The sequence below is a fragment of the Triticum urartu genome, chromosome 3A (assembly GCF_056163025.1).
Source record: "Triticum urartu cultivar PI428250 chromosome 3A, HENAU_Tu73, whole genome shotgun sequence".
Classification (NCBI taxonomy): Eukaryota; Viridiplantae; Streptophyta; class Magnoliopsida; order Poales; family Poaceae; genus Triticum; species Triticum urartu.
Genome location: NC_141875.1, coordinates 584,670,841 through 584,687,585, shown reverse-complemented (window position 1 = coordinate 584,687,585; position 16,745 = coordinate 584,670,841). Strand labels below are relative to the sequence as shown.

General features: G+C 45.3%; 3 protein-coding genes across 4 annotated transcripts; 1 reads left to right on the top strand and 2 right to left on the bottom strand.

The window, feature by feature from the left end:
- The first annotated feature begins 3,766 nt into the window (after positions 1-3,766).
- Positions 3,767-4,748, top strand: LOC147980650 (zinc finger protein ZAT12-like). Its single transcript, XM_087516930.1, has one exon. It carries the CDS (start codon positions 3,873-3,875, stop codon positions 4,485-4,487), a length of 615 nt encoding a protein of 204 aa, XP_087373056.1. The 5' UTR covers positions 3,767-3,872; the 3' UTR covers positions 4,488-4,748.
- A 1,266-nt stretch (positions 4,749-6,014) lies between these two features.
- On the bottom strand, positions 6,015-10,007 carry LOC147980649 (ras-related protein RABE1c). 2 transcript variants are annotated; one of them, XM_087513436.1, is made up of 8 exons: positions 9,674-10,004; positions 7,614-7,686; positions 7,390-7,490; positions 7,234-7,299; positions 7,043-7,140; positions 6,608-6,670; positions 6,438-6,530; positions 6,015-6,358 (listed from the first exon to the last, which is right to left on the bottom strand). In XM_087513436.1, exons 1-8 carry the CDS (start codon positions 9,744-9,746, stop codon positions 6,281-6,283), a joined length of 645 nt encoding a protein of 214 aa, XP_087369562.1. In that variant the 5' UTR covers positions 9,747-10,004; the 3' UTR covers positions 6,015-6,280. The 2 variants fall into 2 exon arrangements, with proteins under 2 accessions (XP_087369562.1, XP_087369561.1); XM_087513435.1 differs by having other exon boundaries at positions 6,438-6,670; positions 9,674-10,007.
- Positions 10,008-13,393: 3,386 nt separating this feature from the next.
- Positions 13,394-15,377, bottom strand: LOC125528133 (small ribosomal subunit protein uS8z/uS8w). The gene is made up of 4 exons (XM_048692642.2): positions 15,223-15,377; positions 14,084-14,222; positions 13,846-14,006; positions 13,394-13,719 (listed from the first exon to the last, which is right to left on the bottom strand). Exons 2-4 carry the CDS (start codon positions 14,214-14,216, stop codon positions 13,621-13,623), a joined length of 393 nt encoding a protein of 130 aa, XP_048548599.1. The 5' UTR covers positions 14,217-14,222; positions 15,223-15,377; the 3' UTR covers positions 13,394-13,620.
- Between the last annotated feature and the right edge of the window lie 1,368 nt (positions 15,378-16,745).

Below are 16,745 nucleotides of genomic sequence, written 5' to 3'. Positions count from 1 at the left end.
ATTAATGAGTCAAATAGTTTTGCTGCCAAGACCGGATTGCATATGCACCCCATCTAACGACGATATGTGCAGGGCATCGGTTGTCCAACGTCACCAACAATCCCTTTGCAGCCCAGCCAAGCTTCGCCTCTCTTTCTCCGCTTCTCTTTTCTCATTATTTGGCCGGGTTAGTAAACCAGTTTGGCTTTAAATCATACTACTAGTATAATTATGGTTAGGTTAACCTTCACAAGATCTTTAATTATGTTTTGTCTGAATATAATACAGTTCCTTACAAGCTGCACGTCTAAAGAAGGGGGGCGAGTACAGTACACATTACCGTTTGACTCGGCTGCTGCACAGTTGATCATTCGTTCCCAGAAGCTCGTCATTAATTAACTTGATCACTGGTTCCCTAGAAAATAATATGACCAAGCGTTGATTATCCAAATTAAGAATTCCAAGGCTAGCTAAAGCATGAACATCGCCGGTCAAATGCATCAATTAGCAGCCCGGAAATAACAATTAGCGATCGAGCAGCCTGCACGATCATGTTTCGCACATACCTATATGATTATTTGCATCACATGGGCCAAAATTTTGTAGATAAAGAAACTTGACTGCTGAAAATTATGCGATCACACGCATTGTTGATGGTAAGTGGAGGTAATTTGACATTGGCGACCCTAACAAATTCCTAGATCTTTTTATACCCGAAGATTCAAGCACCCAGGTGGATAAAGAAACAAAGCAGACACCTGAGCCACTAACAAATCCAAAAGTCGCATGATTAAACAAGCCAGCTTGACTTTTGCACTTCAGCCACAATCGTGCAGTCCCAGTACGCATGGATGTGGCCATGGGACTTATGCAAAGCATGATCTAGCTAGGGCGTAATAATCTAGGTAGCTGTAATCAAATTCAACGGGCACGTCTGGTGAGTGAATCGTGCTGGTTGCTGAATGCCGAGTCGTCGCCGTGTTGTTAGTCCGATCGAGTCCAAGATCCGGTTCTAACCAGCTGGCCCATCGATCAACACTCGTGATGTTTCTGTTGAAAAGGCACGGGTTAGTTGGTGCTCTATGGAGTTCTCATCCACCACGCATGAGCCATGCATCATATGCTAGGAGTCGTTATGAACGTTAAAAATTTAAGACTTTAGTTATGTCTCTGTGACATACTACGGGCCTCTTCCTTCTGAAGTAGTTTCACTGATTTTGGAGAGTTTTACTTCTTGGAGAACTTTCCTATGTTTCTTGTTTTTCATCGGATTGAAAATCATGGAATATTTAAGGTCTAGTTTGCATGCAATTTGGAAGCAGAATTTCACCTTTAAGTTTTTTTTGTTTCAGTAACAATTACGGCGTAATCCTTTATTTAAAAAATCACGTGTTTTGCAAAAGAAAAATTTGTGTTTCTTCTCTGACGCAACCAGACAAACGACTTACACGATCATGTAATTTTTTTTTCCAATTCATGTATGATGTAACATCTCATGTCATCAAGGTCCAGCTTCTATGTCTTCCTCTCGTGTGTTTGTGAAATCTTGCAAACCAAATAAGCTTTAGATTCATAGGTTCAAGGAATTTAGTCAGAAGGACGCTACTATGTCTTGGTGAGGCTTAACTAAAACCCCAAACCGGCATGCAAATTACTCGTGCAGGAAAAAACTACAAGAATGCACATGCGAACGTCCGCAAAGCTAGATGTGCCACCTCCCGGTAAGTCATTCTTTGGCCGGTAAACTTTGATCGTTTCCTTTACTTCTAAATGGTCCATGGTGCATAAATTAGATTGCTACTACGCGCATGCACTAGTCGAACAGGCCGTAAGAAAGTCATCCAACCATAGGTTAATATAAATTGCCTTGGATCGGGGAAGGCTAATTCCAACATTGACCGCCTTCCATACCTGCTTCGCGGGAGGGTAGTCATTACATCAATAATGCTACACCTACAAAGACTTACAAAGGTTTATAGATGTGCAACGTCTTATTACTTGCAAGCATAATTGGTAGGTTGAGTTATGGGGTCATTCCCCGATTGTCAGAGTCTCTGCAATGCGGATTGGGCCATGCAACACAAGCCATGAAAAAAACTTACACTTGAGAATGATCATTGCCTTCCAACTTTTTTGGTTGGTGGAAGGGTTCCAACAGCATTCATGTATGCACCTAAGTTTCATTTGTTTAATTTTGGACCAAGAATCGATTAAAACACGTGAATTAGTTGCACTCACATTATTCTCAGAAACGCACATTACTTGTTCATTGGAGTACAGTATCTAATTTATGTGCAGAAAGGCATTAAGATGGGACCAAGCGAGCCAAGCAAGATGCATGCGTACATACATGCGACGCACTAATGAGCTACAATTTCTCGCACGACGTACGATCAAGTCATTTTCATTGGGATTAATGGGCCAAATCGTTTTGCCGCCAAGACCGGACTGCATATGCACCCTACCTAACGACGATATATGCAGCGCATCGGTCGTCCACCGTCACCAACAATCCCTTGCAGCCCTTCGCCTCTCTTTCTATGGTTCTCTTTTCTCCTTGATTGGCCAGTTTAGTCAACCAGTTGGCTTGAAATTATAGTGCTGATTATGCTTATGTTAATCTTGGCAAGATCTTTAATTATGTTTGTTTGAACATGATTCCTGACAAGTGGCAGGTATAAAGAACGCGGGCTAGTACACAATAACATTTGACTCGGCTGCTGCAGAGTTGATCATTCGTTCCCAGTAGCTCGTCGTAAATTAAATTGATCATTGGTTCTCTAGGGAAAAAAATATGACCAAGTGTTGATTATCCAAAGAATTCCAAGGCTAGCTGAAGCATGAACATCGCCGGTAGACGCATCAATTAGCAGCCCGGGGAAAACAATTAACGATCGAGCAGCCTGCACGATCATGTTGAGCACACACCTATAAGATGTCGGCAGCTGGCTAAGCAGCCGTTAATTCCGGTCAAGTGATTAATCAACACTGAATCGGACTGCTTTGTAAGCTAAACTTTTTACCGAGACTGCTAGTAGTGGTATGAATTTTTAGATTCCACGGAGGCAACAACGGGGCCTGTTTTGAACAGGGACGTCGCGCCGCCCGTTCTAGATGATTTGGATGGAGGTATTCGTGTCGATCGCCAACTCTCCGTTCGCCGGTCGAGCCAATAAATTTGGTGACGGCAGCAACAAAACCACGTAGTACGTCAACCGGAGAGTGTGTGAAAGACTGAAACCCATGCAGAGGCTGGGTCGAGATCGCCGCCCGCGCGGAAGTAAAACACGCACGGCACGGTGAACCAGAGGCACCCCTGTTCAGAACGAACACGCTACGCTACGTCGGTCGCGACGCCGCACCATGGCCATCGGGCACGTCCGCAGGTGTCTGCTGTTTACGATTCTGTGCTTGCTTAGCCGGGGCGTGCAGCCAGCCGGCCGGTCTAGAAGAGTCAGCTCGATCGCCTGAACACACATGTTGACTAGACTAGATACTGCGATCTACCTTAGTCACATGACAAGATTGAACGCAGATTCAGTACGGGTCGTACTGTAGACTCTAGTAGACCAGTAACTAATCTCCCTCAGAGCGCGCGGTCAAACTTCCCGATCGAAAAGTAGACGCACACACGTCCACGTCTGGAAGCCAACAAACACATGAAGCCACTAGTAGTAGTCGTGCGTGCGCGCCCGTTTCCTACGTGCACCAAACCCCAACCTCAAGCTGCGCACACTATATAAGAGGCATCCACCATACGGGCCAGACCCACATATGCATTACACAGTGCAGGCCAAGGTGGTACGAACGCACGCAAAGTACACTGCGACTTTCGACTACCTACCCTAACCGGCCGGCGAGAGATCAAGTCCAGGCTCGAGAAGTCGAGAGCCATGAGCAAGAGAGGCAGGGATGTGTGGGACATGGAGCTGGGCAGCCTGGACACGGCCCGCCTGCTCATGCTCCTCGCGCAGCAGCACCAGCAGCACCAGCACCAGCGCGCCGTCGCCGGGGCGGCGCAGGCGATGGGCGGCGGCCGCGTGTTCGAGTGCAAGACGTGCAACCGGCAGTTCCCCACGTTCCAGGCGCTCGGAGGGCACCGCGCCAGCCACAAGCGCCCCAGGCTGCACCATCCGCAGCCGCAGCTCGCTCTCAGCAGCGTCGACGACGACGCGGCGCTCCGCCTCGGCCGCCAGGCGCCGCCGCAGCCGGCCAGGCCGAGGGCGCACGAGTGCCCCGTCTGCGGGCTCGAGTTCGCCGTCGGCCAGGCGCTGGGCGGGCACATGCGCCGGCACCGCGTCGAGGCCGAGGCCGCCACCAACGCGCCGAGCAGCAAGGCCGCGGCGCCCGAGACGGCGCTGGCGTCGTGCGACGCCGGCGGGATCTGCCTGGACCTGAACCTGACGCCGTCGGAGAACTGCGCCAAGTGCAGGAGCGCGGCGGGGCTCGGCGCCGCTGCCGGGCAGGGCGTACACAAGGCGCTCGCCATGTTAGACTGCTCCCTCTGATCATTCAGATTGCTCGTGCCCCCTGATGTTCCTCGCATGGCGGTGGCTGCTGATTGCTTTCCTGCTAAACTGTTCTATTGGTTTATTTTATACTTTTATTTTATATCTGTTACATTTTTTTGTTGTAAATTTTTAGATGTAAATGTTCATAGGCTGGCACGCCGGCGTAGTTCTGAAACGGATCAAACATGAACTTTTGCATTTCCTTGCTGTAAATAATACTTCATGAAATTTACCACTTATTGTCGCCCTTTTGAATCATTACATGTTGAGAACGTGTAATAATGTTTGCTTACTAGGCTGTTCATTTCGAAAAGTAAGAGGGTGCTTGGATCCAAAAGACTTATTTTAGTCTGACTAAAAATAGTCTCTTTAAGAGGCTAAAGTTCCAAGCACTCCTGACTAAAGAGGGGCTAAAACTAGTCTTAAGACTAAAAAAATTTAGTCTGGGGTACCCCTACTAGAATGTGGATTAGTCCTCTCTCTTCTCATTTAAGTTCTCTCCTTTAACACAGGCAAGTTCTGGATTGGAAGGTTTGGACGATAATAAATGCTCATTAACTTGATTTTAGTCTTTTTAGTATTTGAATCCAAGCATGAATGAGGCTAGCAAGTTTTAGTCCCACTACTTTTAATCATGGGACTAAAACGTATCAAGCACCCTCTAAGTCGATTTTCATAAAGTTTTTGTTCCTACTAATGAAGGCTAACATTTGTTTCAGCAAGTCAATTTTCATAAAGTTTCTGTTCCTACTGATGAAGGCTAGCATTTTCTTCAGAACACAAAGTCAAATGACAGACATTTCAATTTTTATTTCATCACAAAAAAAAGACATTTCAAAGCCAATTACGTCAAATAAATAAACACGTCCCCCGCAAAAAAAACATGAGCACAGTCAACCCATTCTGCTTGCAGCAGCATGACAACATGGAACTTTTGTATTGCATTCCTAATAGATAAATGAAAACTGGACGCAAGGAAACAAACATTCAACAGTTCAAAGACGCTTTCTAACTTTTCACCGGCACATCTAAACAAGTAGTATAAATATATAGAACAAAACAAGGTCTACAGCAGTCCATGGAAACATTCAAGCACACACAACATATGTTCATCATTCAGGATTTCAGGTGGTCATTTTTTCATTGACGATCAAAGACAAATTCTACCCACCATTTACAAGGCACGAAACTAACGAAGTTGGCATAGCCTAACGCAGTATGCATGGTACTCGCTCCATCCCGTAATATAAGATGTTATTACAACCAATATGTGACGGAGGGAGTACAATATTACTGGAATATTTGCAATTCATGCAGTTTGCATGTTTGTAGAAAAGGGTGCTCAAATTAACTTCCTCAGGAATGATTTTGCTTGCTCAAATAATTATGGTCATTCATTATCCACCGAAGGATGGCGGGTGCTCATCGGGGAAAGCATCCTAGCAAAAAGTTGTCCATGGCTAGTGCAGCATTCAACTAAAGTGTAGCACGACGCGCAAATGGAGCTCAATGGAGTTTTGCAGATGTAGCAACCAACCGATTGAAAAACTGAAATGCAGTTACATCAGCAGCAAGTGGATGGTTCTCACGATGGCAATACAACATGCAATCACCCCTAGAAATCACAAAAACTACATTAAAAGTAATAGTTGCTGCTGCAAAGAATATAGAAGGTAACACAACAACCACAACATAGTCATCTCCTTAAGTCTTACAGTTCCTATAATAACAAGCTGACAGTAATAAACAGATAAAGTTAAAACAGCCCATGGTAGAAGTCCACGTATTCCTCATGAGCCACAGCAGGCAGATTTCTGAGATTCTGGATTCTCAGAACCTTCTGTCTTGTTAATCTTGATCGTCCGGTCCTATAAGCATCAATGTAATATTTCAAAATCCAAACAAAGTTCAAATCAACATAGGAAAATTGCTCGGTATGACCTTTACCTCGGGCTTGGAATCAGTCTCAGCAAGCCTCTGCTTAATATCTCGGGCAATGGAAAAGAAAACTTGCTCAACATTGAGGTTTGTCTTGGCACTCTGAAAGATACAGCACAAGGTAAAATTGAAGAAGGTTCAATTTGTGAAAAGATCAAACCTTCAGCACAACAACTTACAGTTTCAAAGAACTGGATGCCATATTCATCCGCTAGTGCTTGTCCCTTTGCAGTAGAAACAGCCTGCAATAACAATTGCACAGATAATGAGCTGTGAGCTAATAATACCAAATGAACAACAGTACGAAGACGCTTCTAAGTATTACTCCATCCATTCCTTCTTGCATCCATATTTGGTTCCTGAATGCATGTCATTCTACCATTTTGAGATAACTTTACAGAGATTTTTTTCCCCTTGCATAACCCTACCTTTAGCTAGCCATTTGTTAGACACAACTTCCAAAGGCGGTAAGTAGCCTAATAAGGAGGGCTATAATCTTCTCTACATGCATATGGGTGTGAAGTGTGTACATTTCTAGAATGCGATGCATGCACTAGGGAGTAGACAATAAGAACAGCAGATAACATATAGAGGGAGGATGCCTAGATCAGTACCCTTTTACTCTCATCCATATCAGCCTTGTTGCCTATCAAAATTTTGTTCACATTATCAGAGGCATGTTGCTCAATGTTGCGTATCCAGTTCCGTATGTCTGTATGTTAAAAAATAAACTCAAATGTCAATACAAAAAAAGAAAACTTTAGCATCTACACTGAAGCTTGAAGAGTGTACTGAAAGACGGTACTGTTGAAAGATGACTCATCCGTGACATCATAAACAAGCAAGATTCCCATGGCTCCCCGGTAGTATGCTGAGAAAAAATTAACTTCACTTGAGAAAAGGATTTTCATATAAGCTTCATAGAATTAGTCTCTAGCACAGAGCGAAACAAACATTGCACCTGTCGTGATAGTCCTGAATCGCTCTTGACCGGCTGTATCCCAAATTTGCAACTTAATGCGCTTGCCATCCAGTTCAATTGTTCTTATCTTGAAGTCAATACTGCACATAGGAATGATTTTAAATAAAGAAGGGCAGACAGTCCCAAATATTTTATACAAACAGGGGTGACACTCTGACAGTGCCTATGATGAAAACTAGAAAGCTTCTGAACACAAAACATACCCTATTGTAGTAATAAAACTAGTAGTGAAGGAGCCATCAGAGAACCGTAGGAGGAGGCAACTCTTGCCAACACCTAGATAATGAGAATAAAAATGGAAGATTTCCAATAAGTGAGTTGGCAAAAGAATAGAGTGAATAAGTATGTCATAAACTATCAATACAAGACTGAGAAAGCCACAAAGAGAAGCATGAGTCCTTTGAGAACTGGCTTACTAACCATTATATTTCGCAACTCACGCAAATGTCCGATAGGGTCAAGCTCATATACTACCAGAAGAGATGTGGCCCAGTTCTTTTGGCCGATTATCCCAGGATCTTGAAAATCAGACCTCCCGAAATAGGTAGGATTGTCAAAAAGATATGGCTTGAAGATTCTGGTAGAATCTGGGGGTGGGTGGGTGGGGGGGGGGGGGGGGTCCAATTCTCAAGGTTCTGAGAGAATCGGCCAAAAGAACTGAGCCACACTGTGAAATCAAATAGAGTACAACAACACATCACACCAAAATTAAACGTATTTTTAATCTAAAGCACATTATACTCGAGTATGTGATTATTTTATCACGGGTAACAATGCTGATTGTATGTCATCATATCTCACAATTGATTAGTTTTCTCGCTAGCCACCATGCGGGTCTCATACACACAGAATATATCCAGAAAGGATCCGCAAGGCAGCTTTGACTGGTCAATGTGTCTACTCTCTACACTAAATTGCATTGATTAAAGGTTCTTACAGGACCCATTGTATTTTCTTTATAAACTTTCAGTACTGTTCCCATTTTCAGTCACACACTTCCATACAAAACTCAACTAGGTGAATTGTTGTCCTGTACACATGCTTAGACAGTCTGACAGCAAACTAGCCGAGTATTAAATGAGGACCTTCAAAACAACTAGATGCTGTCATTGGTAAAGCATGAAACAACCATACTTGCATAAGTACAAAAGCACCCCTTCTACAAGAGGTTCCTTCAATCATGCAAAGAAACGCATTAGTGGGCAACGGATATCATAGGATACCATTTCACAACCCCACGAACTTTCAACCTAGCAGCGGTGTTCTGAAGAAAACAAACCAAGCATCTATCAAACCAAAATGAAAATAACACAAAATAAACGGCATCCAGTAGGTAGTAGTCAGAGTCATTCCTCTGTTGATCGTAAAAGTTCTTCACCTTTTTGGACAAAGGGTGGATTTTATTGGCTCAAAAGGTAGCATCAAGAGGATACAAACCGAAAGAGCACACACCCGGCCTCTGCATAGCTAGGATGCACACAGCCAACACCAACGGATGCACTCAAAAAACACGCTGGCAAATAGCAAAGTCGTATAAGACCAAAACCATGCATTGGCGAGGAATAAAGGAAAACCCAAAGCTATCAGATCCATAATCGGCAAACCACATCAATGACCATGTCCGCGCAAACCAGCTCATGAACCACACGGACAACGAGGTTCTTCAACAACAACGCCTTCAAGAAGGGAGTGACATTCAAGTGTCGCCATCATCGGATCCAACCACCAAGGCCAGAATCTAGGTTTTTAGCCTGAAGAATCAATCCGAGCAATGTCTTCAACAAGGTAACGACATAAAAAAAAACATCGCCATTGCCAGGTATAACCAGCTCAGGCCAGACCTAGGCTTTTCACCTCTCCACCTACAGCTTTGATTATATCACCTACAGTTTCTGACTTTCCAGAGCGTTCGGCGGCAGCTCCGGACGCTGAAATCCCTTCCTCGGCAGCTCACCAAGAAACTAAGGAAGAGCATACTGGTGACTTCCTCGCATCAGTGGCACTGCCACCACAGCAGTGATGATGGTTAGGCTTAGGCCTTTATCAATCCGCTGGAGCAAATTAAAGCTGCCAAAACGGCCAGTCCATCCATCTATAACTTACAAGCAACCAGGCCAGATGACTTCTAGTTGGAACCGAAGAACAGACGCAGCAAGCCAGTTTATACACAACTATCATCCCCTTACTAACCATTGCGCACTCGCGCAGAGAAGCCCGCGGGATGCCGGGAGAGAGATCTAGCAGGAGGAGCAAGGAGAATCACCGCTGTCGCCGATGAGGAGGAGCTTGATGAGGTAGTCGTAGTCGGCGCGGGCCCTAGCCGGCGGCGCGGCCATCGCGCTCCCCCGGCCCCGATCCTAACCGGCGGCTGGCTGAGCTGGCGAGAGAGAAGAGAGCGGGGTGATCACAGGCGGCGCGATCGGAGGAACATCGGCGGAGTGTGGGGTGGCGGGCGCCGGATTGGTACCGGCCGATGCGGGGAATCGAATCGAATCGGGGACGAGGAGGGGATCTGGGGAGAACAGGCTTGTGTTTTTTTTTTTTTCCTTCTGGAGAGAGAGAGGCTATTTTGGTCAAGACTGCGACGCTTGCTTTCTGAGGGAGTTTTGGGTCGATTGCAACGTGCTGTGACTCGGAATTCCTCCTCCGTTTTTTTTTTTGGGGGGGTGAAATATTCCTCCTCCATTTGCAGGTTCTGGCCTCCGACGACCTTTCTAGTCTAGAACCAAAAGGTGAAGAAACCAACCATAAAAAAGGAGGAGGTCCGAGGAACCATGGATCAAGGTTTAGCATTAAGAAGATTAAGTTCCTTGTGTGCTATGTTTTGTTTGTTTTGGGCGGCTATGTCTCAGTGGTAGAGGCGGCCAGTGGCGGAGGCAAGGGGTGGCGCATCCCTCCCCCCCCCCCCCCCCCCAACACACCACACACCACACATAAAAATTTCATGGTTGTTACAAGGAGCCCTTTGGGTTTTTGTCTCGCGGATCGTAAGCCATAAACACAGCAAGTTGTCGTCAAGGACTTTGGACTGATTTGACGGTGTTGATATTAGATTTGTTTCGGTTAGCGGTTCTTGATCTGGAATAGAACATATTGTTTTCTCTCTAGAGAGAGGCTAGTCATGACTCGCACACTTGCTTTTTTTTTGGCTCAACTGCAAGTTGCAACTCAGCATTCTCCTAGTTCTTCAAGTCGTCCTCCCCTTTATGAAGAACCAAACCTGAAAAGGAAAGGAACCATGGATCAAGTTTGGATTGTTTTGGGGCGCTACGTAGAGACGATCGCGCGCGGTATAACAATCTCACGGTTCTATGTGTGTCCTAGTGTGGTCATCGCCGTTGATAACAAATAGCCCTTAGGGTTATGGTCTTGCGAATTGGCGGCCACCAACCCATGAAGTTGGCGTCAATGGCTTAGGCTTGATTTGATGGTGGTGATGTCAAGTTTGTTTTGGCTAGTGTTTCTCTATTTTGGGATGTGACTTGCTTTTTTTTTTCTCTAGAGAGGGGCTAGTCATGATGTGTCCTCAGCTTGTTTCAGTATTTATAGTCGTCGCTAGGTGATCTATGGGTCTGGCTGTAATTTTTGTTACTTGGTGTTCATTGTGCTACTATGACATGTGATGAATAGATCGGAAGTTTTCTCATAAAAAAATCAGATGACAAGTAGTAATAAGGCCTCGTTCGGATCCTCCCCGGTACCAGCTCCTCCTCGCAAAATCATGCTTCCCATACAAAGATCGGCTTCAGAGAAACTGTCCGGGAGGTCAGCTCCACTTCCAATTGGTTGGGCTAATAGCCTAATAAGCTTGCATTAGGCCCGTTTGAAGGAAAGGCAGACCATATTTTAGGTCGAATAGTATGGGAAAGAGAGCATATCGGGGAGAAAGAAATATTTTGAGTGAACCGATATGCTGCCCCGAGGTCACTTGGCGCTTTGGCGGTTTCAGGTAATAGTGTCCAACTCCGCCTCCTTCGGTTTTTGAGAACGGGTCTGACCAGCTTCTCATTTTTGCACTGTGAGGGTTGTTTGCTCCGGGAAGCGGGGGCTTCTCGGAGCTGCTGTGTTCGGGCCAGTTCCACGAGCGGAGCCGATGAAGCTGGGAACAGGAGGGGATCCGAACGGGGGCCTTAATCAAAGACAACATGAGCATATTTTGGAGATAATACGATTTACTTGCCCGGTGAGATTTGTACCTCAAAAACATCATCATCAGGAGGATACTACAGGTAGGGGCAGACAATGCAAAGGCAGCCATAGTGTTGTCAGCTGTTCAGTAGGTCCACGCAAGATTTGATCTAGGCGACCACGCACCAAACAAACAACCTTTCCAGCCCATGCTGCGTCAAGCCACTCCAAAACACGTACAGAGGCCGCTCGCAATCGCCCAAATTATTCCACAATCACAGAGGGCTCCAAAGCCACGCGAGAAAGCACAGAATATACCTTTGAATACTCCAAAGCGGAGCAAAGCACGGGGGCGAGAAAAGCAGAAGTTCTCATATGCTCAGGAATATGCCAGGGAAGATGCCCCCTCACTCAGGTCACCGGGCCACCGGAGCTTCCACTCGCCGATGGAAGCCTCGTGCGCTTGTGCGGTTCTATATATGAAGCCTTGCCCGGCGTCTCCCATGGAGGACTCCCTCGCCTGGGAGGAGCTCCTCCCAGGTATATACCCCCCAACAATGGCCTCTGACGGTAGCCACTGTCGGCGTCTTACTTCCCAGCTGCTTCACCGGCGGCGACGGCGGTGCGCGGCGGCGGAGGTAGCTAGCTAGCTAGGCGGGTGTCAGGCCGTGTAGGGCAACTATACATCTTTGGCAAATGTCTTCTTCTTCCTCCTCCATGGGAGGATTGTAATGGAGTGTGTAAACTGTGCGTGCATCCCTTCCCGTGGGCTTGGCTCTCGTTCGTGGAAATTCGCCGTCTTGCATTTCTACGACCAATACTATCTATACTAGTGCTCTGTTGCTTCGTTGAAAAGAAATATACTAGTGCTCTTGTTGTGGAGGCTGCTGTATTCCTGTTTGTGGCGAGCTGGTGTTTTTGTCATGTCAACTTTTGCTGCTGATTTTTCAGCGCTGGGAAGTTGTATTGTGTATTTGTGTAGCACTCCCGAGTGCTCCACTATGTGTCTATGTCTTGAAACTCGAGTGGTAGATCCGGTCTTTGTTCGTCTTACGCTTGTTCTACAAGTTTGAAGTGATCGACGCCCGCGCTGTGATCAGCCGGTTGTTTCTAAACGTTTTAGTTTTTCATAGTAATTGCCGCTCGGCCTTCTTCCCTTTGCACAGCGTGGCGCTCCCTCTCGGTCAGGGCACTCGCCGGGGGCTTGTTCTGTAGACACCATCCTTTGCTGCAAGCCGCCCCACTGTCAACGACGGTAGGCATCGATGCTTATACAGTCCATGTCGATTCTTCTGAGACAAGGCGGACCGCCGTGAGGCCGCACACTACTAGGAGCACGTTTGCCGCCGCTGCAAGGGCCGGTGCTCGACTCCCGGCAATGCTTTTCGACCGGTGCTGCAGTAGCACCGCCGACGAGGCAATCTCTGTCGCAAATGCATCAGCAACAGCTCTGGCGCAACGACGGCTGTGCTTCTGCAGCTGCAACGCCGGTACCACTGCAAAGATCTGCGATCTGGGTTCGGGTCACAGCATCACCACTTCTGTGGGAAGGCGTTGGTGCCAAGGCCGTTGGAGGAAGCAGTGCCACTGGTGAAAAAGTTGGCCATCGGACGCAAAATCAAACGGCTGGGAGATGTAATCCGGCAGTAGAGAAGGCAGCTTATATTTTCTAAACTTTTCAAGTTTCACCCAACTATCTATGCAAATCACCAGCAGAACATCGTCATGCAAGACGATAAAAACCATCCTTGAATTGTAATCTCAAAGTCAAACAATTAAGCATGAGCTCACAGACAAGATTGAAACTACTGTGAGCCGGGCAGATTACTAGATTTAAACCTCTTCGGCATCTATCTTGACGGAACAACATAATATTGCATATAGAATTTTCAGAATTAACGACAGGCACAGCTCATAGTTTTCAAACAAAGGCACCCAATCCCAAAGTGCATAACAGATTCCAGAATAACTCAACAAGCAGCGGCAGCTAGTCAGACAAAAAAAAGACAACTTAGGTGTTCCTTGGGAAATATCCTACTAACACATCTCAGGTACTTTCATCCAATTTTCCATTTTCCATTTTCAGTAGAAAAAGCCTAGCACTTTGCCACCAACATTCTTACGCCTTGCCTCCTCATGGTCCATGATCCCAGCAGAAGTTGTCAGCACAATGTAGCCAAACTGCAAATCAGGTGGGAGAATGTACATCAAGTTAATGATCCAAGATCCGACACGTGCAGAACACTCAGTTTATGCATCAAGTTACATACACAATTCAATGAGCAGTAGTAAGTTAAGGCAACTGACCTGACGAGAAGGAAGGAGCCTTGCAGTCCATCCCTCAATCTCCTTGACACCAACATCAAAGCGAGGACTGATGACACCACACTTGTTCAGCCTGCCATTCAATTCGACCACGATCTTGCCAGACCTGTGATCATCAACGTACTCAAACTCGCCAATGTATCCTAGAACAAAGAGAACAGTCAGCTACAGATTCTCAGAGAGCAACAACAAAACAGAATATGCAGGTGGTAGAACTAACCGTGCTTCTGCATGACGATAAGGAACTTGATAATGACCTTGGAAGAAGGCCTGATCATGACCTGCCTCTTCCCACGCTTCTCAGCATTGTACATGCTCTTGAGAGCATCGTTCAGCACACTGACTCTCACCATCCTTACCTGCAGAATAACAACAGCCTTTTAGAAAACAAATGGAAGTGGAAAAAAGACAAACATGCATTGTATGTAAATAGTAATGGAACAGTTTTTACATTTTAACACTTTGGATATTCATTCTAGCAAGGTCTACGTTGGCACAAGAATGAAAATTGTTACAACAATTCAATACAGAAAGGAACATAATCCTATGTATGCAAGTGCTTCCAATTATCAGACACTGGCTAAGATGAGTTTATTCAACTAGTTCAATGGCATCTTCCATGCAAGTCAAAGCAAATTCTACAGTACACAAGCAGATAGGACGATTGGTTACTAGCTACTCCAGCAAAAGTGAATCACGTTCCAAAACGAATCATGCACAAACCTGTGATGCACTTCAACTAGGTGGATACACAATTAAGCACATCAACACGTGAACAGACAGAAACGAAGTTCATGATTCCTTAACACATGTAAACAGAGCATGGCGATATGACAACCCAAGCAAGGTTCATGTTCAGCTCGCTAAAGATTTAACAACACAAAACATTTCATGGCATTTGAAAGCAGGTGCATCTCCTAGGTTTATCTCAAGGATACAATGAAGCAAAAAAAAATTAATTTCATTTCTCGCATTTCATCGGCCCAAATCACAAGCCACTACAAGTCTACAACACGAAAAATTACCAAACGTGCTCTCCAGCAAACTATTCCTTCTAGTCTCCAACCTCATGAACAGGATACACAGGCAAGAAAACACCTACGTACACGACATCAATAGTTAACAAGGACTAGAGCTGCTTTTGATCCTACATCGCTCCCAGATAAGACCAAGGCATCAATAAGACATTAGCCACGCTAGAAGAAACTACAAGCTTGCAGTTCGCCAGGGATCAGGCCATAGATACACCGCGCCGCCGTGAAACTAGAGATCCGGAATAGCTACGCGCCGATCTAGGGAACAAACAGAAGGGAGAGGGGGGAGGGAGGGATCGGGGCGACGTGCTCCTGCGAGTGGTACCTCTAGGGAGCGAGTCGAGCTCTGGCCGTGGCGGCGGCGGCGGCGGCGGCGTCTGCGGAGCGAGAGCGGCAAGCAGGAAGGCGACGGCGCAGGGGGGAGTTCCGCGAGAGGGTTTGGCAGCTTAAAAGGGGTGGAAGGATGGCGTACCTGCGGTTGGATCTGAATCTGACGGTGATCGTTTGCTTCGAGGTGGTTTGCCCTAGAATGACGCCAGTCCCTCCCTGGTGTTCCCATATGGGCCCTGCAAATACGGCCTTTCGGTGGAACCCAACTCGGATGGCCCATGTAAGACCTCTGTAGTGGGCTGGGCCTCATTCATCCTTAAAAACGTCTTAGGCTATTCCTACATGGTTGCTGTGGTTTTTAGTGTGTGGTTTTTTCCGGAAAGGCCTATAGCTATATGTTAAATATATCACATGCGAAAATACCAAAGTGAACATGGTTGTATGCGCACCCGCATGAATAGTAAATTTGAAAGAAAAAGTTGAAAAGTTTTAAAAAATTGCTTTTGGGGGATATCAAACTTGGCATACCATTCTACTCACGTGTGAAGTTTTGTGAAGTATTGACATCCGTGGTGTTCTTAGTGAAGAAATTGCAATTGAGACCTTAGTATTCACCAAATAGTGTTTTCTAATATAGCTTCAATTTTGACATTTTTTCCCAGATTATCGCAGATGTCATTTGTTTGTGAAACTTAACATGACGTATACCAGACAACTATGTATGTTACAAAAAAACCATATTTTTGAGAAAAAACTTTTAAAAAAATTGCTTTGTTGTTCTCACGGGCATGCATGGAACCATGTTCCAAAAATTCATGTCTGCATTGCATATCCTTATAAACACGCCTTTTACAGAGAAAGGGAAATACATCCAAACTTTTGGGATGTCGAAGTCTTCTCCCTCCAGCATCCATCGATAGGAAAAGAAAACATCGAAGAGGGCCTGCAAATACGAAAAGAAAACAACTCTGTTTTGATTTTTTTAAATAGATTTGGAACCATCTTAAAATTTATTTAAAAATAAATTTCAGATTAAGAAAGCAAAAGGAGAAAACGACTCTATTTTGATGTAAGATTGACGAGGCCGCTAGTTTTGTTACGATTCATGTCCGATGACAAACAAGTTATAACTTTCTTAGAGTATTTCTCAAGACACAACTTCTCAGTTTCTATTTCAATTTTTAAAACAATATTGATGTCAAACTTTAATACTCCCTCTGTCCTATAATATAAGAACGTTAGCTTCCGCAAAAAAAACAAAGTTTGACTTAAGACATGTCTAAAACATCATCTTTTACGCGACACAGTACCACTTAGCGCAGTCACGCTTTATTAGTTACGTAGAAACCAAGCCAGACGTACAAAAAGCAATTGTATTTTTGTCTTGGTTCCTTCCAGAAAGGATAGATTTGTATGCTCCAAAGATAACGTTGGATTAAACAAGAGTACTTGTGTACGTGGTCGGCACCTAGCGTCGATGGATGCAGCTAGCTGCCTAATCCTATCGTTCTCTTAATT

Bases quoted from the DNA above. Each gene is read 5' to 3' on its own strand.
- LOC147980650 (XM_087516930.1), top strand. From the start codon at position 3,873: ATGAGCAAGAGAGGCAGGGATGTGTGGGACATGGAGCTGGGCAGCCTG.
- LOC147980649 (XM_087513435.1), bottom strand. From the start codon at position 9,746: ATGGCCGCGCCGCCGGCTAGGGCCCGCGCCGACTACGACTACCTCATC. The intron at 7,141-7,233 runs GTACCGTCTTTC...TTTAACATACAG, and splicing joins GGATGAGTCATCTTTCAACA to ACATACGGAACTGGATACGC. The intron at 6,359-6,437 runs GTAAAGGTCATA...TGATGCTTATAG, and splicing joins AGACTGATTCCAAGCCCGAG to GACCGGACGATCAAGATTAA.
- LOC125528133 (XM_048692642.2), bottom strand. From the start codon at position 14,216: ATGGTGAGAGTCAGTGTGCTGAACGATGCTCTCAAGAGCATGTACAAT. The intron at 14,007-14,083 runs GTTAGTTCTACC...TCTTTGTTCTAG, and splicing joins TATCGTCATGCAGAAGCACG to GATACATTGGCGAGTTTGAG. The intron at 13,720-13,845 runs GTCAGTTGCCTT...CCTGATTTGCAG, and splicing joins GGCTCCTTCCTTCTCGTCAG to TTTGGCTACATTGTGCTGAC.